Consider the following 23,656-nt stretch of genomic DNA (forward strand, 5'->3'; position numbering starts at 1 on the left):
ACTGTACAGCGAATTAAATAAGTTAAAGTGACGTCACAAGGTTTGTGACTCCCCCCTCCCCCCTGTCACAACATGTCACATTTTCTAGACACCCTCCCCCCCCTCCTAAACGTGTGATGTAATTAATGGAAGACCCCAAAGACGTCAACTACACGCGCAACTATCAATCTTCACGCATTCCGACAAGGTTCACTATCGCCGCACACGATAGACGTGGCGATTTTAGCCACCCCGCACTGGCGTCTATTGAGCGTCGGTGTCTACCGGGTGTGGCCTGTAATACGAGCAAAAAATTTAACTGTAGGCTGTACTCCTCATACTTACCAATATTCCTTCAGCAACTTTTAAAAATAACTTGTGGTTTGGTTTTTAATACACTATAGTTTATTCTAAGACGCAATGTATTGCGAATTTTGTTATGTTTAAGGCGTGACAAGCAACGTCAATCACGATGATATGGCGTCGCGATGGCGTCCATTGAAGATGATATTTATTTTGTATGAAAAATTGGGAGTCTAAATACTTCATAATTTTTAAAAGTTGTTGAACAAAAGTGTCACCGTATGAGGAGTACAATCTATGTTTTAAATATTTGCTCGTGTTACAGGCCACACCCGGTATACTCTGTATCTTTAGGTACTTGAATAAAAGTAAACAAATAATTTGTACATTTTCGGGTAGTTACCTATAACATTTATTGGTTAACAAACCAAATACAAAACCGCCTGGGTCTGTCATTGAAAGAACTGACTTTAACCTACATTATTTGATCATGTAATGTATTCATCTACCCTCAATTGGCTTAAGCCATTTGAGGGTAGATTTCGTTTACTCTTTTTAGGGTTCCGTACCCAAAGGGTAAAACGGGACCCTATTACTAAGACTTCGCTGTCCGTCCGTCCGTCCGTCCGTCCGTCCGTCCGTCCGTCCGTCCGTCCGTCTGTCACCAGGCTGTATCTCACGAACTGTGATAGCTAGACAGTTGAAATTTTCACAGATTATGTATTTCTGTTGCCGCTATAACAACAAATACTAAAAACAGAATAAAATAAAGATTTAAATGGGGCTCCCATACAACAAACGTGATTTTTGACCAAAGTTAAGCAACGTCGGGAGTGGTCAGTAGTTGGATGGGTGACCGTTTTTTTTTTTTGCTTTTTTTTTTGTTTTTTTTTTATATGGTACGGAACCCTTCGTGCGCGAGTCCGACTCGCACTTGCCCGATTTTTTAAATACCTAAAGATACAGAGTATAGTCAGCGCTATGGAAAATGGCGTCGCCGACGTTGCGTCGAGCAGCAGCCAGAGTTCACTAGACGACGCTCGGGAGACGCTATTGGTTGCTCTAAGAGTCCCACTAACCCGGGGTTAACTGGTTAAACCGTTAACCCAGTGTCAGTGTACTGGTACATGGTTACTCCAGGTTTAACCGGTTAACCCCGGGATAGTGAATGGTGCAAGTGGCTCAAAGGGTTAAATAACATTAGAGTTAGAACAAGCCTTTGGCCCTGGCTTCGGCCGTGAATTTCCTGACATGAACGATATAGTCCAGCATCACCGTAGCGAAGGCGGCGTCGAGCACGAACTGAGGGATTTTACCTGCAACGATACGGGAAAATATATCAGCAATGGTTTATCGACTTAAATAACATAAATGAATAAATATTATAGGGACATTCTTACACAAATTGTCTAAGTCCCACGGTAAGCTCAAGAAGGCTTGTGTTGTGGGTGCTCAGACAACGATATATGTAATATACAAATACTTAAATACATAGGAAACATCCATGACTCAGGAACAAATATTTATGTTCATCACACAAATTAATGCCCTTACCGGGATTCGAACCCAGGACCACCGGCTTCACGGGCAGGGCACTACCCACTAGGCCAGACCGGTCGTCATTCAAATCAACACAAACATAGACAAGTCAAAGACATACATTAACTAGATACATATATACGTCTGGTTTTTGGTTAACTTTGTACACAGAAAACATTAGTAGCTCAGGAACAAATTGTTCATGATAAACCTACTACTAGTTAATAGTACGTGGGCCATACTGAAAGTTTCTGGATTCTGATATATGAGATGACTTATTTTTTCTAAGTGGCCAGTCCACGAATTTTCAGTATGCCCTAAGTAGTACATATAAGTATGGGCTCACCTTTGAGATCACAGCGGATGAGCCACTGGAACTGCGTCTGGTACGTTTCCGTGCCATCTGGCATTCTCACCAGGACTGGCTTCAAGTACCAACCTCTGTTGTGGTCACACTATTACTATAGTACTGATATTTAGCTATTTACCTTTGAGATCACAGCACATGAGCCACTGGAACTGCGTTGGGTACGTTTCTGTGCCGTCCGGCATTCTCACCAGGACTGGCTTCAAGTACCAACCTCTGTTGTGGTCACACTATTACTAGTGTACTGATATATAGCTATTTACCTTTGAGATCACAGCACATGAACCACTGGAACTGCGTCTGGTACGTTTCCGTGCCATCCGGCATTCTCACCAGGACTGGCTTCAAGGACCAATCTCTGTTGTGGTCACACTATTACTATTGTACTGATATTTAGCTATTTACCTTTGAGATCACAGCACATGAGCCACTGGAACTGCGCCTGGTACGTTTCTGTACCGTCCGTCATTCTCACCAGGACTGGCTTTAAGTACCAACCTCTGTTGTGGTCACACTATTACTATTGTACTGATATTTAGCTATTTACCTTTAAGATCACAGCACATGAGCCATTGGAACTGTGTCTGGTACGTTTCTGTACCGTCTGGCATTCTCACCAGGACTGGCTTCAAGTACCAACCTCTGTTGTGGTCACACTATTACTATTGTACTGATATTTAGCTATTTACCTTTAAGATCACAGCACATGAGCCATTGGAACTGCGTCTGGTATGTTTCTGTACCGTCTGGCATTCTCACCAGGACTGGCTTCAAGTACCAACCTCTGTTGTGGTCACACTATTACTATTGTACTGATATTTAGCTATTTACCTTTAAGATCACAGCACATGAGCCATTGGAACTGCGTCTGGTATGTTTCTGTACCGTCTGGCATTCTCACCAGGACTGGGTTCAAGTACCAACCTCTGTTGTGGTCACACTATTACTATTGTACTGATATTTAGCTATTTACCTTTAAGATCACAGCACATAAGCCATTGGAACTGCGTCTGGTACGTTTCTGTACCGTCTGGCATTCTCACCAGGACTGGTTTCAAGTACCAACAACCCACTTTGTTGTTACCCCTGGAAACAAAAAAGTAAATAACATTTATAAACATAGCATGTATTTGGCTCTGTAGCGGAGCTACATTCAAATATTAAGATAGGTAACTGTGTCTGTTCAAAGAAACCATTAGTACATAATTTGAGCCTTGATAGAAATTGAATCGATTGGCATCTAATAACTTCTATATACTCAGATAATATAGTTATTGTCCGTTCAATATCTATTTATTAATAAAACAAATCTGACGAATGGCAAACGCATTGCACTTTGCACTCAAAATAACAAAGGACCTTCAATCAAAAAGTTGGGGATGTAATAAGGAAACAATACTGTTGATATATATTTTTATTTTTGCGACACCAATAAAAATGGTTATAAAAAAGTATTACATTAAGTATATGTATTCAAAAAATCTTCAGAAGTGCAATCGAAACTAAAATTCACCTTGTGTGTACTTTTATATAGACCAACGTCACTAAGTGTTTGAGCAATACATTTTCTCTGCTCTAATCACCGCATTTACTATATCATTATCCTCCGCCTTCCTTTTATAATACTCCAACGGTTCCGGCAACTCATTTATTAATATACAACAATCATCTTCTTTTGTTATATAATTAATCACATTCTCAAGGACTCTACATTTCACTTGTTTTATTGCGGGGTATTTTAAATTAAGTCTTGTAAACACATATCTGTGGCATTTGCGGTATAACAAGTTGAGATGTTTATGTTTTCCTTCACGTCCGTGCTCAATACAAGCGAAAATAGGTTTTGTTCTCTGTAATAATATCTTTTCGATTTCTTCATTATAGTTTTCCGGTGAATACACAGTGAAATATATCTTCACGTTTTCCATTTAAATAATTGGTATTAAAACTTCGTTGTTGTTGGACACCTCGATACCTCGTCACTCCTAAGATCTCGCTGTTCGTTTTGTTTACTTGTGTTTAGATTTCTTTTTCGTTTTTACTGATAGTTAAACTTGCAGGCAATGTTTGATATCGTAGGTAATGTTGCACCGCTTCGTTTTGTTTACTTGCAGTTGGATTCCTTTTACGTTTTTACAAATTGTTACTTGCAGGCAATTTTGGCATGGCAGGCAATGTTGAGACAGTTTATAGTATTAAAATAAATAAAAGTGGAACGTATGACACTCCCCGCTCGAAACGGAATGATGACTAAGTCTCAGTCATGCAAAAATAGCGCGGGCCGATAAAGAGGTTACGTCTCGGGTTATCGTCGAGTTGCGTAGATGCGTTACGCGTTACTCTTCGGATAAATGCAGTGCATATCATGTAATGTCCGATCGAAGTTTAGGTGCGGTAGGTTTCGGGAGAAAAATCATATTGCCGAAGGTTCTGTTTCGGGCTAAAAACTGCCAAGCCTTTTGGCCGCGCCAAAAACGTTGTTTTCGGTATATTTTTGATTTTTGCTTTAACATAATGGTGTGGAATATCATTGGATAGGTCTTTTAAAATAAATAAGGGTCTCCAACAACCATTTTTTGCTGCGAAGCTACTCCTTTATGCTTGGATTGTACATGTTGAGTCTATTCTGACAGAATAGTCGAGTTGAGTCTATTCTGACAGAATAGTAACTACGAAACTCTACACTGAGCATGGCCCGAGATGCTCTTGGCTCATTTTTACTATTAACTCTATAAATAAATAAATATTAGGGGATATCTTACACATATCAACCTAGCCCCAAACTTAACAAAGCTTGTACTATGGGTGCTAGGCGACGATATACATTATACATACTTATATGACAGAGGGGCTAAAAAATAACTGCATTCCCGTTACCAGGGAGGTTTTGGGAGCTGAGGGACTGAGCAACTTTTACTATGGGACATGGGACCAATCGCAAAATCGCGAAAAAAAAATTTAGTCTCCCATAGAAAATGGACCAGCCAAAATGTACGTAACAGCCAAATTTTATTTTCGCGATTTCGTGGTTGGTCCCATAGTAAAAGTTGCTCAGTATAATCCCAAAACCTCCCTAGCAATGGGAATGTACTTATTTTTTAAGCCACCCTGTGGCTTATAAATACATACATATACTTAGAAAACACTCATCACTCAGAAACAAATATTTGTGTTCATCACACAAATAAATGCCCTCACCGGGATTCGAACCCAGGACCATCGGCTTCACAGGCAGGGTCACCCACTTGGCCAGACCGGCCGTCAAATCTAAACCATTGTCCACATAAGGTCTACCGATGATAGAAGAGTGTCGCTGTTAGAATGCACTTACCTGACGAATTCCTTGTTGGGGGGATATCCGGGCACGGTGACACTAACCCCACTGCTGATGTAGCTGTAGGGGTCCGATTCCACCACCATACCCTGCAACGAAAATGTTTATATTGGCAGAGGTGCGAAACTCCTCCCTTCGGGCAAACTCGGCTCCGTTCGGCTCAGCATTGCTCCGAGCAATTACTAGGGTTGACACAACTTGTCTAACTATCACGGCTCATGAGCAGAGTTCGGTTCGGACAATTTATCGCAAAAATAAATACAATTTTGAACTGCAGTTTTTGAATATATCTGGAAATTTTATAAAAATACTGTGTACCTGTACATAACATGAATTTAATAAATCTTGTCCTATTTTGAGATATAAAGATTTTTGATGGTTTTGCGGTGATTTGTCCGACCTCTGCTCATGAGTTACAGGCTGGTGATAGACAGACGGACGGACAGACTGACAGCGGAGTATTTGTAATAGGGTCCCGTTTTTACCCTTAGGGTACGGAACCCTAAAAAGTACCTACCTGCTTGTTGAGCGGTGCACAACGTCGCAGTATGACGAAGTCTCGAGGCGCGATGATCCCTTTCCCGCCGCCCGCCGTCACTTGATATGACAGATCTATTCCTGATCCGATCTCCTGAAATATTCACAAATATTCATGAAATATTCTCTACTTTCTTTTAACCTCGTATGACCCCGCCATAGACTAGGAATCCTCTAGACGGAGTTTAGAGCAATTATTTCATGAAACCGATGCTGCCAAAAATGCTGGGATGCGGGGGACGAGGTGAGCGAGTCCCGTGCCGTGATTGGTCCGTTCAAAGACACGGGCGTCACACAACGACAATGGAGTAAAACTACCGTATATTTGTGGCAGAGGGGGTAGCGCTACTATGCTCAGTCTGGAGGATGTCTTGTCTGTGGACCCAGTATATAAAGTTTCCATATTTTTAATTTGAACCTTATTCTATAAGTAAATTGGAACGAATTTCGTTTGTTTTAAAAAGCAATGAAACAAAAGAAATGCTGCTTTATTTGGTTCATGAAAGGTTTAAATTAGATTGCACGATTATGTACATTGTAATGTACATTTAGTCTCAGGAGGTTAATATATACTTTATTCCAGTTTCATTTGTTTACTTCGTGTAGATAATCATTGTTTGAGTAGCAAAACTTTGTAACTTTAGTAGGGTCTTTAGGGGTACTTTAGTAGGTTGAGTAAGGTCATTTAGCATGCACTTTAGTCTCAGGCGATGCCGCTTGGCACGATTGTTCCTTAGGTCAAACAAAGTTGATCTGGCCCGGTAGCCAGGAGATCGTACCATGCAGACCCCCCAAAAAGGGGGGGGGGGTGAAAGGGTCGGCTCCCCAGGTCCAATCTATGCTATATTCCTTCCTAGTCTTAGCAACTAGGGCAAGTTATATATCATTTTCGTATAAATTAGGGACGAGGAATTCATTTTTGAAAGAATTATTATGCCTTTCCATACAAAAAAAAATGATTTTCGTATAAAACATGAAAATGTTATGTAATTTTTTGTGACAATTTTGGATGGTACAATCACAGTGTGACGATGTGCACTAAATAAAAAATTGGACGATGTAGCCCATGTATTCTTTATTCTGGAAAATATCACTTTAAAGTAGGCATTCATACATTTTTTTGTAGTAAAAAAATAATTTATAGCGCGTGGCGGTAACGATTTCCATACAAATGGAACTATGCCCAAAGTCAAAGATTAAAAATGTTTACTAAAACACTGAATTTGGCATTTTAAAAGTTTAAATATAATGTTTGAATAATTTTTCCTTGCGTTTTTGCCCTTTTTTGGTACAAATTTGTTGTTTTTATTTTTCTTCCATACAAACTTTCTCCCCCCCCCCCCCCCATTTCCCCCCTTAAGGGTAGATATTTTTAAATTTGTTTTTATAACTAAGTTATACAAATAATTACATAACATTTTCATGTTTTGTACAAAAATCATTTTTTTGTATGATAAGGCATAATAATTATTTCAAAAATGAATTCCTCGTCCCTAATTTATACGAAAATGATATATAACTTGCCCTAGTTGCTAAGACTAGGAAGGAATATAGCATAGATTGGACCTGGGGAGCCGACCCTTTCACCCCCCCTCCTTTTTGGGGGGTCTGCATGGTACGATCTCCTGGCTACCGGGCCAGATCAACTTTGTTTGACCTAAGGAACAATCGTGCCAAGCGGCATGGCCTGAGACTAAAGTGCATGCACTTCCATACATTTGTGTTCCTTACTAACCCTACTACTTGTGCAAAATTAACTTAGACTCTTAGACAGACTCTATTTGTCGACATAAGCATAGAGAAATAAAGTAAGAATAGAGCCCTCACTCCATACATCAGTTATGATACCAAAACGACTATTATTTTCGCAATCGACATCTAGCATCGAGTAGCGGAATTATCAGTACTTGATACGAGAATTCAAGGGTCGCCACTTACGAAAACTATATTGAACAACAATTTACAACAAATATTAAAAGCAGGAGTTGAAAATAGAGTTCCGGTTAATCCGGTTATAATATCAGCTGAAAATAGTTGAGCTTAGACATTTCGGTCGTCGGAACATCTATTGCTAAGTAGCAGTACTGTTAATTCCGCTACTCGATGCTAGATGTCGACTACGAAAATAATAGTCGTTTTGGTACTAAAACTGATGTATGGAGTGAGCACTCTATGTATTTTTTTCTCTATGCCATAAGGCACTGTTGCCTCCATTTGTCGGGTAAATAATGAACGTTGTTACTCTGGTTAGTTACCTTGATGAGTTCACTCCGGAGTATGGTTGGGTTCCAGTCCGGCAGTTTGGTGACGTTATCTTTGAACTCTCTGAACAGGAACTCCGCAGGGCAGTCTACTAGGCCCTGCAACAATAAAAGTCAAATGATAAAAGCTGTATAGCTGGTGTAGTATGTGTGAATTGGAACGCTCTCTTCTGCAGTGTCGTGCCTTGTGTGTGGTTAAGCTCCAATAAAATCAATCTACAAAATTAAGTAGTTTTAATCCAAGATATAATATTGGTGACGAGGGTGGGATACGAACCCACGCGTGCAAAGCATGTCATTGTGTTAGACAGAGCTGAGTTTAGACGACGCAACCAACTACCTACTGAGTCGATAGAAGAGTATGTGTTTAATCTCCGAAAATTATCTCGGAAATGCCAATTCAAAGATGAAGACGACCAGATTAAAGAAAAACTTGTTGACGGAGTGTTCTCTAAGCTAATTAAATTTGAACTGATGAAACAAAGTGCACCTCGGGCAAAATTAGAAGACCTTATAAACTTAGCAAAAACAGTAGAGTCCGCATATAAGCAAGCTAATGGAGAAGAAGAAACTAGATTAGTTTTAGAATTAGTCCGGGAGAGTGTAGTATGTGTGAATTGGAATGCTCTCTTCTGCAGTGTCGTGCCTTGTGTGTGGTTAAGCTCCAATAAAATAAATCTACAAAATTAAGTAGTTTTAAATGTTTTAATCCAAGATATAATAGCTGGGATATCCATACTAATATTATAAATGCGAAACTGTGTCTGTCCGTCTGTCTGTTACCTCTTCACGCTTAAACCGCTGAACGGATTTAGTTTAAATTTCGCATAGAAATAGCTTGAGTCCCGGAGAAGGACATAGAATCTTCGAGCAACACGGAAGGGAGGCGGCATTCGCACTATTTTCCCTCTGCCGAGGTACAAGATTAGCGCGTCAATCTAATTTAGCGCGGGTAATAAAACTAATAGTTGCACTTGGATTTTTCACTAGACCGAATCCAGACGCGCGCGTGAACACTGCTGCACAAAAATGCCTGTTTGCTCGGTTTTTTGTTATAAAAAGAGGTCGGGGACATCAAATTTACAAAAAGACAGTGTTACATTTCACTTGTAATATTTTTTTTCATATCATACGTTTAATTACATTCAACACACAATTATTATATTTTAGTCTCATGTAATTGTTGGATTTATCGATTTGCTCGCTCAGTACAAATTGCGGATCGGTCGAGCGACAAATCCGACTTCTCATCTCTCAGAATACAATACTTCAACGAAAATGTGTTAGTGTGCGTGTTGTGACACTTGTCACTCGTCCGTACACAAAAAGAGATCGAGGTTTGCAAGATTTGTCTTTGACGTGTGTCATTTTCTATGTATTTGTGTCGTCATTACAGATTGGATTTTGTATGTAAGTGTGTGAGAAGTGCGACTGTGTGCACCTTTCCCCCGCGAAAAATGGCAGAAAGATTTGTACGGTGAGATATCGCTTGGGCCCCTCCCTTCCGATGTGTCGGAAGCCGGTGTTGCTCGAAGCATAGAATATTGAGAGAGTTAATATTCTATTCTAGCCAAAATTCCATTCGCGATTTTTGTCCCGTACAAACAACCATTTTATTTCGTATTTAGGTACTTTTGTCAGTGTTTCAAGTCGATATTTTTTTTTATGCAGAATAAATAACTAAGTATGTACCTACTATATTTTAATATACCTATATTGAAATAATACGCAATTCTTAAATTTTTGAAATTATACACAATTCCTTGTGGCAACTACGCCAAGTGGACGTTAACAGGCACTGGACGGTGAATTGACGCAATTACCCTATTTGATTTATTCATAACTAACACACAACTTTAACTTACAGTAAACCGGTACACTTTCCCAAATGTCTCCGTCTGCCTAGTTTCCACTATGTCCCCCTTGGTAACGCCGCGTTTCTCGAACTTCCAGTTCGGCAGTGTGATCACTTTGTACGCGTGCCGCATACTCTCCTCTGCCATTCGTTTGTATTCGTCTATCTGTTGACAATATTACTGAAGATAATATAGTATATTAAACACATGAATAAATATTACTGATTAGTTAGACAAATATAAATATCTTACACTCCTTAGAGAAAAAAAAACGTTAAAATATGATTTAATAAATACGTGTTGCGAACTCCTTTGTAATCAAAGTCAGATATTTTAAATTTGTATTTTTTTATGATTCTTGACAATATGTCACTCTAAAATAAATGGCTAAACGTTTCGTGCATATTTTCTTTCGGGCTATATTTTCTCTTATTTCCTTCATCTGGCGACCGTTAAACATTATGGAAAAGTTATTAAAAGAGAGAAGTATAGCCAGGAGGCTATTCACAACCGCAAAAAACGATATTGAGGCTAAATTAGAGTCGACCGACATCGACGAAATCACCGCGGCCCTTAACAAGCTCCAGCTTCGAGCCGATTCCTTGTTCAACGTCGACCAACGTATAAAAGAACAGTGGCTAAAAACGGACGAGATGACTGAAGATGAAATTTACGAAGACTGCATGACCAGCGATAAGTATGAAAGCGACTGGGAGCGTATAAAAGTCATGTACGACAACGTTTCCCGGAAGAACGAACGCAAGAAGAGGTTTCGCAAGTCTAGCGGCAGCGATGAGTCGAATAATACAGACAAATCTCATCAATGTTGTGAGAAGTCGGCATGCAGTTCTGCATGTCATTCAACACGATTCCGTCTACCGAAATTTGAGTTACGGAAGTTTGACGGCAATACGAAAAACTGGATTGGTTTTTGGTGTCAATTTCAGAAAATCGACGACGACGAATCTATAGACGACGGAGATAAGTTTCAGTATTTATACCAGTGCACTGTTCCAGATACTCCGGCGCGAGAGATCGTCGAGAGCTTTCCGCCGTCAGGAGCTAACTATAAGAAGGCTGTTGAGCAATTGAAGTCCAGGTTTGCACGTGACGAAATGTTGATCGACATTTATGTGCGTGAACTGCTTAATCTTGTATTAGCACAAGCAAAAGGTAATACTTCCTATAAATTAGGCCACTTATACGATAAATTAAATACGCAATTACAAGCACTACAAAGCTTAGGTGTCACTATAGATAAATACGCTGCTTTACTTTTCCCTTTAGTTGAGTCCGCCTTGCCCGAATCTGTTTTACGAGCATGGCAGAGGTCCCACGTACTCGAGGAGAAGAGCGACGATCATCTGAACCGGCTTATGCAGTTCCTGAAACGCGAAGTGGAGTCGGAGGAGCGGATCCAGCTTGCGCGTAGCGGGATAGCATCGGGTGACAGTTTGCATAGCGTTTCTACTGCACCTACCGCGGCATGCTTAGTGTCAACGGAAGACGCAGGTAAGAAGATTTGTTGCGTTTGGTGTGAAAAGGCATCGCATAGCAGCTTCGAGTGCTACAAAGCTAACAAGATGTCGTATGAAGCTAGGAAGGAAGTGCTAAATAAAAAAGGAGCATGCCATATTTGTTTAAAAACGGGACATAATTCGAAAACATGCAGAAATTTCACAAAATGCCTTTTCTGCTCCAAACGTCATTCTGTATTGATGTGCCCTGACATTAAAACGTCAAGTAAAAATGAAATTGATAAAACCTCAGATATTGAAACGTCAAACTTAAATAATAACGTAACTCAATATAAGGCTAGTACTATACTGTTGCAAACGTTTATGGCGAATATTATAAGCGATAAGAAATGTATACCGGTACGATGCTTTATTGATTCGGGAGCACAGAAGACTTATTTACGTCGCGATATAATAGAAAGTTTAAATTTGAAGCCTGTTGGCAAAGAAATCGTGTCGAATTGTCTTTTTGGCGGGATCGAAACTAAAAAGGAACTGTTTCATACCTACGAGTTCACTGTAGCAAGCTTGGATAAGAAGTTTCAATGTACAATGACCGCGCGCGACAAGTCTAAGCTCTGCGGGTACGTTCCTCGTTTAAATGTAGATCATGAGATGTTCAAAGAGTTGCAGAAACATAATATCACCCTAAGCGACGTCGGTGATGCGGCCGCGCCTGACATCGGGCTGTTGATCGGCGCAGATCACGCAGGCGTGTTGCTCACGGAGAGTTTCGTGGAACTGAACAATAACCTCGTGGCAATAAAGAACAAATTTGGATGGACGCTTCAAGGACCTATCATGAATGTATGCAGTGTCCTAATGAACGTAGTATTGGAAAATGAATGTAAGTTGAAAGTTGATGACAGAGAAGTCAACATAAAAACTAAGAAAGTTGTGCTCGCTAACAATACTGCAGATTATAGTAGGTTTGTGAGTACACTTATTTACCTATGTAAATACATTATAGACCTAACCGGTCCTCTTTTCCTGCGGTTCGGAGGGATGATATGGATAATTTTATACACGTGTGTCGTGCACCTGACCAAACTGACCATATCGCTGACGACCAAAGCCTTTCTTATGGACGTACGAAGAGTTTTCACAAGACGTGGAAGAGTTGGCGCAAATTACACGGATAACAGCACTAACTTCCGCGGAAATGAAACTGGTTCAGAAACGAGTACATGGGGATGCTCATCCAGAAGGGCAAGGAGACGGACTCGCATTTAAGGGTAGGTGATATAGTTTATTAGACACAGTTTATTAAGTGGTCTTTAGGGATGATTGTGTACGAGTGGCTAAGGTGCGCACAGCATATGGACAATTAACACGAGCCGTTCAACACCTGTACCCGCTTGAAACACAGGACTCTACCGAGATCTAGAGAAGAGTTTTGGGCCTCTTGCCCAAAAGGTGGGAGGATGTTGCGAACTCCTTTGTAATCAAAGTCAGATATTTTAAATTTGTATTTTTTTATGATTCTTGACAATATGTCACTCTAAAATAAATGGCTAAACGTTTCGTGCATATTTTCTTTCGGGCTATATTTTCTCTTATTTCCTTCAAATACGTTAAACTTTAATCGAGTAAAAACCTACGAAACTAGATATTATAGGATTTATAGGTAACAGTCAATAAATAAATAATTACTACAGAAACTGCAAAATCATGGATCGCTGAATGAAATGGCGGTTTTGACGTAGCCGAGTGGTTAGAGGCCGATAAAATATGTGAGGCAGGCAACCGTTTATTTCTATTGAAATATAGGTGTATGTACATACTTAACATATATTTGTAAAATGTAACGACGGATTATCACGGTTTACCATATTAATGTTTCTTTTTTCAATATTATCGGATTGTATAATTAGGTACAATATGTGACGTCCCACGGTCAAAGGTACCTTATGGCGGGTATGGAGTTATGCATACCCCAGTAATCTACAATAAATAAGCTATCGATAACACAAAAGATCAACCTTCTAGGTTGCGTAGTTACAGAGATATGATTTTTTGAAAATAATGTTGTGAAATGAGCAACTTTACGATAGAGAAGTTTTAAGTTTAGCCGCCTAAAAAACTATGTTCCTGAAGTAAGTTACATAGTTGACTACAAATAATAATACCTTATATATCTGAGATTAAAAAAATATTGCGACTTGTTCTGTAATGCAAATAGAAACTTTTGATATCGACTGATTTATGTGTATACTAATCAATCTCTTGAAAATAAAGTTTTATTTCATTTTCACGATTGATTGCAATGAGCTCTCAAGATTTAAATTTTATCTATTAGAAAACGACACTGACAGACAGTTTAAGCAAAAAAACAATACCGATTTAGAGGTGAAAATGTATTTTCTGACTTTTTCATATAAAATCACAAAATTGAATATTTTTACTTTTAATGTGACACACAATCAATTTTTCTGAGCACATATGAAAGAAATTCTGTCATTCAAATGAAATAAATCCTAGAACCCCAACTAAATACTATATTTAACCCCTTATGCCACTTTAAACTTACATAACAGTAACAGTATTTGCTCCATACATTTACGAAAAGGTACCTTATGGAAATAAATCTAATAATACATCACTACAAAATATCAATCATATTACAGTTTATCTTTTATGAATAGAAAATATTAATTTACATTAAACTGCCCCAAATTTAATTAGTTCTTCGTCATAATAATCTCAAAAAAGACCAATAATTTGTATGTAATGAAAAGGTACCTTGTGATTAAGTTACATGATGAGGCATGATGATGATGGAACAGTTAGGATAAACTAATAATATTTTGGTAATGGTATAAATCGTCTATTTCTAATCAATAATATATTTCGGTTGCTATTGAAGATAAGCGGCATTGAGGTTCAATGACCTCAGATATTCCATAAGGTAATGCGTCGGGTATTGGCATTTTTCAGCAAACCAATGGCTGATTTACTGCATGCGACCAAACCAAATCAAGATTATTCTAGTTAAGAAAGACTTGACGAGAGTAACTTTGGTATAATAGCAGGCTACTTGGATTTGTGATGTCGGTCGATGTACGGTTATAATATTTGCGAGGCCCCCCGACCAGAACTGAAATTATCAAATTAGTTTTGCAGAATGCTAATACAGTTCTCTACCAAACTTCTTTTCCCGTATTGACTAGTTTTTTTGGGAATTTTCAATCTTTTTTCCATAAGGTACCTTTTCTACTAAACTCTGAGACGACATTACTAGGCTTATAACTAACTTATAACAAAAATAAAAACAGGTAAACAAACGTTACGCATTAAGGTTTCAGATCACACAATAAAAAAAAATTGAGCATTTTTTCACCTCTTTACAAAACATTTCATATCTCCGAAACTAGAAACCCTCATAAGGTACCTTTTCCCGTGGAACGTCACATATATCTCGAGTTTCAATTCCAAGAGCAACGAGTGTCTAGACTAGCCCTTTCATAATCGAAACTAAAACTTACTGTCAACCATTCCGCCTTAAACTCTTCCTCGGGTGCTCTATTAAACAAAATCTTCATCCAATTCGCAATGGAGAAGCCAAATTTACTAGATTTCTCCAATTTCTGCTCAAATTCCTCAACGGTCTCGACATTTTCTAGTTCCGCAATAATAGTTTTCTCGTCGACGGTCTCAACAGCTGATGACGACGCCGCCATTTTGAATTCGCGCGCTACAAGTTTTTATCAATGGGATAGCCGGTTGTAAGGCCAATGAACTCGTATCTGTACGTGCGTGTTTTTTTTTAAAGTTGTAACAGTAATGTAGGTCAAGGTTATTTCTGTTTGTTTTTTTATTTTTATGTTTTATTATTTATTTGTAAATACAATACGATTGTAAACAGTTGTAATAATTGTGTAATACTTATCGAACTGTGTCAACGTTAAGGGGCCCACTGATTAACAGTCCGCCGGACGATATCGGCCTGTCAGTTGTTCGGAACTGTCAAAATTTTGTTCTAACTGACAGGCCGATACCGTCCGGCGGACTGTTAATCAGTGGGCCCCTTTAGTTTCTACTTATTATAAATTTAAATAGCAAGTTTTAATTTTAAATGGACAATCAATTGATTGTACACTACGAAGTACGCTAACAAGTAGTGTATTATTATCGTCACAACATCAAATTTAGTTCATGTCAACATTAAATTAATACTTTAATTAAACAACAAAATGTTGCTGCTTCAACAAAATGTTGAGGTTATATTTCTATTTACACGAAACACGCCAACTAATATGTCAACACACTGTAGGTGCAGCACGAATGCACTCTGCTTTTACTTTGGAAATCAAATGTTTTATCTTTAAAAGATAGTAAATGCCTAAAGATAACCTCAGATAACAATTACATTTAGTTATCAAACTTATCAATTCGCTTTTAGTTTTTTTTTTATTTAAAGTCAGACGCGCGTTATTTTAGCAAAGGTTTGGCGCGTGGTGCCAGTAGAGAGGCACGGACGCGACTGGCTTCAAAGTTTTTAGCCTAAGAAGTCAATTAGATAAAATAGAAGTGTTATTCGACGTTGTATACAGTCAGCTAATGACATTGTAAATGCTATGCTATTAAGTGTGGAATAAACTGGCCCTGCTGATGGTAAGCGGACACCGCGGCCTATGGAAGTTTGTAACTTCACAGGTGTCACATATGCGTTGCTAAATTTTTATAAGGTACAGTTGACAACAGAACTAGCTAAGCGGGCGAGGTGTTTAAAACGATCTACATACACAACACGCTCATACTGCTTGTCAATAAAATAGTGTTCAGTTCATTTTGAACGGGGTCCCTTTGTTTCCCATAAAGTTTGTCATATTATCGTTAGTCATAAAACTGAAACCGTTAACTTTTCAGGATTTATGTAAGGTTATTCTATAGATGGGTTAGGTTAGGTTAGGTTTGTTTTATGGCAATCCTGAAAAGTTACGCGTTTCTGAGAAAAACCAATTATGACTAACGAAAATTCGGACAAACAATACATTATGACTTAAAACTATTTGGGAAACAATAGAGACCCATTTTGAACACCTTGCCTGTGCTTAGATAATACTGCCTCCGATTGTACTTGATATTACGCAGTATATATCAAAATTCACATGTCCTTTTTAACTAACTATACATTTCACTAGTAAAACTTGATAATACAACGTAATAACATTAATCACTATTTTTAACATGGTTTTCCAAATTGCGGCAATATCACGACATGTCTTTAAGAAAAGTCGAATACATCTTCAGCTGTGCAATAGCAAGTAACTATGATGATTAATACCCAGCCGCCCCATATTATATGATTAATACCCAGCCGATTTAGGCATCGAAGTGTAAACGATTGTGAAGCGTTGTTGCCACTTTGATAAGGATAATGTGTTAGGTGACGCCGGCCAACCATGTTATTGTACTACACAGCTTACACGGGGCAATCGGAGCTGGCCTACTTAAAATAGCTTTGTGACGACGTGGCTATATTTTTGAAGCCTAGAGACAGTCAGACAGCTCTCAGCTATGAAAAGCTACCCAAATACTTAATTATTTATTAACGATAAGTGCGGAAAATAGGAAATTCGAATCGAGTGGCGATAAATTAAAACACGACCGAAGGGAGTCATCGGATTTGCGAATTACGAGGGGCGTTCAAAATATTCTCGGTATTGATATCTTACAACCTCTTCTAAAATTTCTTTCGTTACTGGCCGCTAAGGTTTATTCGTTGACATTAAAAAAAAGTATAATTCGAACCGAGATGTTCTTTTGTTTTTCTGCAATTGCTGAACAAACACGGACATCATGTGCGAATTGACAATGTTAACAAAATTAGAACATCGATGCGTCATAAAATTCTTGACAAAACAGGGTAAAAATCAAAAAACCATAAAAGAGGAAATGGATTGTGTTTACCGCGAGTCTGCTCCTTCTTTATCTACCATTCAAAAGTGGTCAAGCGAGTTTAAACGTGGAAGGGAGAGTATTGAAGATGACCCTCGACCTGGCCGGCCTGTAGTAGCTACTTCACAAGAAAATATAGATAAAGTGGAAAAACTTATATTAGAAGATGGTCGAGTGAAAGTAAAATCTATAGCTCAAGTAACCAATCTCTCTATTGGTACCGTACATGATATTATCCATGACCATCTTAATATGTCAAAAGTAAGTGCAAGATGGGTTCCGCGAATGCTGACTCGGCTTCAAAAAGACATGCGTGTTGCTTGTTGTTCCGATTTTATTGACCTGTGCGGTGAAAATCCTGATGAGGTGCTGCAAAGAATAGTTACTGGAGATGAAACCTGGGTTCATCATTATGACCCAGAGAGTAAACAAGAGTCCATGCAGTGGCACATTAAGGGTTCAGCTCATCCCAAGAAATTCAAGGTCATGCCTTCAGCTGGCAAGGTCATGGCCACGATATTTTGGGATTGTGAAGGAGTATTACTAATCGACTATAAAGAAAAAGGTGTCAGTATCACAGGACAGTACTACGCTAATATTCTACGTCAGTTAAAGGATGCAATCAAAGAAAAGAGGCGAGGAAAGTTAACCAAAGGTGTTCTGCTTCTGCATGATAACGCCCCCGTCCATACTGCTCATATTGCCAAGGCAGCTATTGTTGAATGTGGGTTTGAAACTGTTACTCACCCACCGTATAGCCCGGACTTAGCCCCCAGCGACTTCTTTTTGTTCCCCAATCTTAAAAAGGATCTGCGTGGAAATAAATTTTCTGACGATGAAGCATTGAAGGCGGCAGTGGAGGAGCATTTTTACACCAAAGATAAAAAATATTTTTATGAGGGATTAAAAAAAATAATTGATCGATCTCTTAAGTGTATGAACATAGGGGGGGAGTATATTGAAAAATAAAAATATCAAACTTTTCGTACTTGTTTGTTTTCATTCTCATACCGAGAATATTTTGAACACCCCTCGTACCGTCATCGGATTTGAGTATATTCCCTAATCATAATCAGACTAAAAATGTTATTTGGACTAATTAAGGATTAAATTACACTATTGTTATATTAAATTTCTTTGAATATCTCTCCCTTTCTACACCTAGCATTTCGACTGCGTCTTTAGCTGCTGTTTTAATGCCCGCTTTCCGACTTTTTCTTCTATCACGGCAGATTTCCATGAAAATGTGAGTCGAGAAAAGGTAGGCAATGCCCTTTGTCTTGCCTTGGCGGGGCACGGCCGTGCCCCCAGATTATTAGAAACCACTAATCATTCATAGGACGGATGATCAGTCTGCCTGAACATAGGGACACGTGCTCTCAATTGACTAATCAAGACCCCTTTTATGAGTAGCCGAAGTTTTATTAGTTAATCAACGAGGTTGCCGCGCGACGGTGTCGCTGGGACCAGTATTTTAACTTATTCGAGCCAGAATGCATTATCTGATTGGTATCCGAATTTATTCGTATTTAAAAAAATAGAAGAAGCTCTTTTCTTAGACTAGCCCTTTAATAATCTAAACTAAAACTTACTGTCAACCATTCCGCCTTAAACTCTTCCTCGGGTGCTCTATTAAACAAAATCTTCATCCAATTCGCAATGGAGAAGCCAAATTTACTAGATTTCTCAAATTTCTGCTCAAATTCCTCAACGGTTTCAACATTTTCTAGTTCCGCAATAATAGTTTTCTCGTCGACGGTCTCAACAGCTGATGACGACGCCGCCATTTTGAATTCGCGCGCTACAAGTTTTTATCAATGGGATAGCCGGTTGTAAGGCCAATGAACTTGTATCTGTACGTGCGTGTTTTTTTTTAAAGTTGTAACAGTAATTTAGGTCAAGGTTATTTCTGTTTGTTTTTTTATTTTTATGTTTTATTATTTATTTGTAAATACAATACGATTGTAAACAGTTGTAATAATTGTGTAATACTTATCGAACTGTGTCAACGTTAGTTTCTTCTTATTTTAAATTTAAATAGCAAGTTTTAATTTTAAATGGACAATCAATTGATTGTACACTACGAAGTACGCTAACAAGTAGTGTATTATTATCGTCACAACATCAAATTTAGTTCATGTCAACATTAAATTAATACATTAATTAAACAACAAAATGTTGCTGCTTCAACAAAATGTTGAGGTTATATTTCTATTTACACGAAACACGCCAACTAATATGTCAACACACTGTAGGTACAGCACGAATGCACTCTGCTTTTACTTTGGAAATCAAATGTTTTATCTTTAAAAGATAGTAAATGCCTAAAGATAACCTCAGATAACAATTACATTTAGTTATCAAACTTATGAATTCGCTTTTAGTTTTTTTTTTATTTAAAGTCAGACGCGCGTTATTTTAGCAAAGGTTTGGCGCGTGGTGCCAGTAGAGAGGCACGGACGCGACTGGCTTCAAAGTTTTTAGCCTAAGAAGTCGATTAGATAAAATAGAAGTGTTATTCGACTTTGTATACAGTCAGCTAATGACATTGTAAATGCTATGCTATTAAGTGTGGAATAAACTGGCCCTGCTGATGGTAAGCGGACACCGCGGCCTATGGAAGTTAGTAACTTCACAGGTGTCACATATGCGTTGCTAAATTTTTATAAGGTACAGTTGACAACAGAACTAGCTAAGCGGGCGAGGTGTTTAAAACGATCTACATACACAACACGCTCATACTGCTTGTCAATAAAATAGTGTTCAGTTCATTTTGAACGGGGTCCCTTTGTTTCCCATAAAGTTTGTCATATTATCGTTAGTCATAAAACTGAAACCGTTAACTTTTCAGGATTTACGTAAGGTTATTCTATAGATGGGTTAGGTTGGGTTAGGTTTGTTTTATGGCAATCCTGAAAAGTTACGCGTTTCTGAGAAACTGGTTAATTATGACTAACGAAAATTCGAACAAACAATACATTATGACTTAAAACTATTTGGGAAACAATAGAGACCCATTTTGAACACCTTGCCTGCTTAGATAATACTGCCTCCGATTGTACTTGATATTACGCAGTATATATCAAAATTCACATGTCCTTTTTAACTAACTATACATTCCACTAGTAAAACTTGATAATACAACGTAATAACATTAATCACTATTTTTAACATGGTTTTCCAAATTGCGGCAATATCACGACATGTCTTTAAGAAAAGTCGAATACATCTTCAGCTATGCAATTTTCCAAACTTGATAACACTACGTCAAATATTATTATTTCTACAACTACTACATGGTTTTCCAAATTGCGGCAATATCACGACATGTCTTTAAGAAAAGTCGAATACATCTTCAGCTGTGCAATAGCAAGTAACTATGATGATTAATACCCAGCCGCCCCATATTATATGATTAATACCCAGCCGATTTAGGCATCGAAGTGTAAACGATTGTGAAGCGTTGTTGCCACTTTGATAAGGATAATGTGTTAGGTGACGCCGGCCAACCATGTTATTGTACTACACAGCTTACACGGGGCAATCGGAGCTGGCCTACTTAAAATAGCTTTGTGACGACGTGGCTATATTTTTGAAGCCTAGAGACAGTCAGACAGCTCTCAGCTATGAAAAGCTACCGAAATACTTAATTATTTATTTACGATAAGTGCGGATAATAGGAAATTCGAAACGAGTGGCGATAAATTAAAACACGACCGAAGGGAGTCATCGGATTAGATTCCCTAATCATAATCAGAGACTAAAAATGATATTTGGACTAATTAAGGATTAGATTACACTGTTATATTAAATTTCATTGAAAATCTCTCCCTTTCTACACCTAGCATTTCGACTGCGTCTTTAGCTGCTGTTTTGATGCCCGCTTTCCGACTTTTTCTTCTATCACGGCAGATTTCCATGAAAATGTGAGTCGAGAAAAGGTAGGCAGTGCCCTTTGTCTTGCCTTGGCGGGGCACGGCCGTGCCCCCAGATTATTAGAAACCACTAATCATTCATAGGACGGATGATCAGTCTGCCTGAACATAGGGACACGTGCTCTCAATTGACTAATCAAGACCCCTTTTATGAGTAGCCGAAGTTTTATTAGTTAATCAACGAGGTTGCCGCGCGACGGTGACGCTGGGACCAGTATTTTAACTTATTCGAGCCAGAATGCATTATCTGAGTGGTATCCGAATTTATTCGTATTTTTAAGTATAAAAAAAGAAGAAGCTCTTTCCGTACTGAACCCCTAGTGTAAATTCCATTCGACAGCGTGGCGAGCGTTCGCGTTATGTCTATTTTTGTATGGGACTTTGAACAGCGCGCCAAGCGGGATGTTTTAGAAACACAAAATCCCATACGAAATGACACTTAACGCAAACGCATACCGTAAAATGGGGTGAGTAGGGTTCGCGGGGAGAGTTGGGTTATGAATGGGGAGAGAAAGGATGACAGGGTGGTGAGATGGGATTTTAAGGCTACTGCTACAAAAATAATGTATTCCAATTTAAAATGGAGCTATAGTAATACTCATAATAAAAATAAATCGATTCAAGAATCTTCCAAAATCACCTTTTCATGAAAACCTAACTTACCCCAAATACGAGGGACTACGGGGTGAGGTGGGGTTTCCTCTTTATCGTCAAAGTTATGAAATGGAACTACCCAAAATACTGTACCTAAATCACATGAAATAAATAATTTTGAATTTTTGAATTTTGAAATAATAAAATAAAAACTAAAATACGAACGTCCGGAAACCTTATTATATACACCATTCAGTTTTCATATGTAAAAATAAAATGTTATCGAGGTTTGAATTTCAGTTTTGACCCTACTCACCCCATTTTACGGTAATAAGTATTAAGCTGCTTCATATTTGTGGCAAGAGCGTCGGCCGCTCCGAACTTTGGCTGGGCAACCAGCTGGCTATCAAAATGGGAATTATGAATATAAGGTGAACATAATGACTAACCTGTTATTGTGTAAGATTAGCTTAGCGCCACTTCCACCATCCCACTGACCCGGGGTTAAGCGGTTAAACCGTTAACCCAGTGTCAATTTGTACTGGAGCATGGTAACTTAAGGTTTAACCAGTTAACCCCGGGTTAGTGAAATGGTGCAAGTGGCGCTTAGAGTGGTATTCCATCTGTCCAATGTGCATTGCGTATCTCTCTCTCTCTCTCTCATTTAGAAAATAATGAGACGCAAATACATCCTAATGTATCCCCGAGCGTGACGTACCAGCACGGGATACCACTGGTGAAAACCAATGGGCAGTGGATTCGCCGACGGTGGACGCCATGCCTTGAGGGTAGCCGGGTAATAGCGGCGTCTGCTCTGGTTATAACCAGCTTGTTACCAACAAAAAGTATCTGGATGGTAAATATGACTGACCTGCTCTTGTGTAAGTATTAGATGATGTATCCCCGGCCGTGGTGTGCCGGCAGGGGAGTCCACTGGTGAAAACCAATGGGCAGTCGATTCGCCGACGGTCGACGCCACGCCTTGAGGCTTGCCGGGTAATAGCGGCGTCCGCTCTGGTTATAACCAGCTGGATACCAACAGGTAGTATCTGGATGGTAAATATGACTGACCTGCTCTTGTGTAAGTATTAGATGATGTATCCCCGGCCGTGGTGTGCCGACAGGGGAGTCCACTGGAGAAAACCAATGAGCAGTCGATTCGCCGACGGTCGACGCCACGCCTTGAGGCTTGCCGGGTAATAGCGGCGTCCGCTCTGGTTATAACCAGCTGGATACCAACAGGTAGTATCTGGATGGTAAATATGACTGACCTGCTCTTGTGTAAGTATTAGATGATGTATCCCCGGCCGTGGTGTGCCGGCAGGGGAGTCCACTGGTGAAAACCAATGGGCAGTCGATTCGCCGACGGTGGACGCCACGCCTTGAGGCTTGCCGGGTAATAGCGGCGTCCGCTCTGGTTATAACCAGCTGGATACCAACAGGTAGTATCTGGATGGTAAATATGACTGACCTGCTCTTGTGTAAGTATTAGATGATGTATCCCCGGCCGTGGTGTGCCGGCAGGGGAGTCCA

At 39.1% G+C, this 23,656-nt stretch overlaps 2 protein-coding genes across 2 annotated transcripts in view; one reads left to right on the forward strand and one right to left on the reverse strand.

The window, feature by feature from the left end:
- Positions 1-1,239: 1,239 nt before the first annotated feature.
- LOC134802868 (steroidogenic acute regulatory protein-like) overlaps positions 1,240-23,656 on the reverse strand; it is a 34,848-nt gene continuing 12,431 nt past the window's right edge. Inside the window, exons 8-13 of the mRNA XM_063775603.1 lie at positions 10,186-10,341; positions 8,315-8,419; positions 6,040-6,153; positions 5,520-5,611; positions 3,162-3,274; positions 1,240-1,598 (exon numbers count right to left, since the gene is read on the reverse strand). Of these exons, the coding sequence (XP_063631673.1) occupies positions 1,489-1,598; positions 3,162-3,274; positions 5,520-5,611; positions 6,040-6,153; positions 8,315-8,419; positions 10,186-10,341 (690 nt within the window). The 3' untranslated portion in view covers positions 1,240-1,488. The remainder of the gene's footprint in view (positions 1,599-3,161; positions 3,275-5,519; positions 5,612-6,039; positions 6,154-8,314; positions 8,420-10,185; positions 10,342-23,656) is intronic.
- LOC134802595 (uncharacterized) lies at positions 10,578-12,949 on the forward strand. The gene is made up of 3 exons (XM_063775232.1): positions 10,578-11,349; positions 11,464-12,622; positions 12,871-12,949. The coding sequence occupies exons 1-3, from the start codon at positions 10,638-10,640 to the stop codon at positions 12,947-12,949; spliced, it is 1,950 nt and encodes a 649-aa protein (XP_063631302.1). The 5' UTR covers positions 10,578-10,637.

The sequence above is a fragment of the Cydia splendana genome, chromosome 25 (genome assembly GCF_910591565.1).
Source record: "Cydia splendana chromosome 25, ilCydSple1.2, whole genome shotgun sequence".
Classification (NCBI taxonomy): Eukaryota; Metazoa; Arthropoda; class Insecta; order Lepidoptera; family Tortricidae; genus Cydia; species Cydia splendana.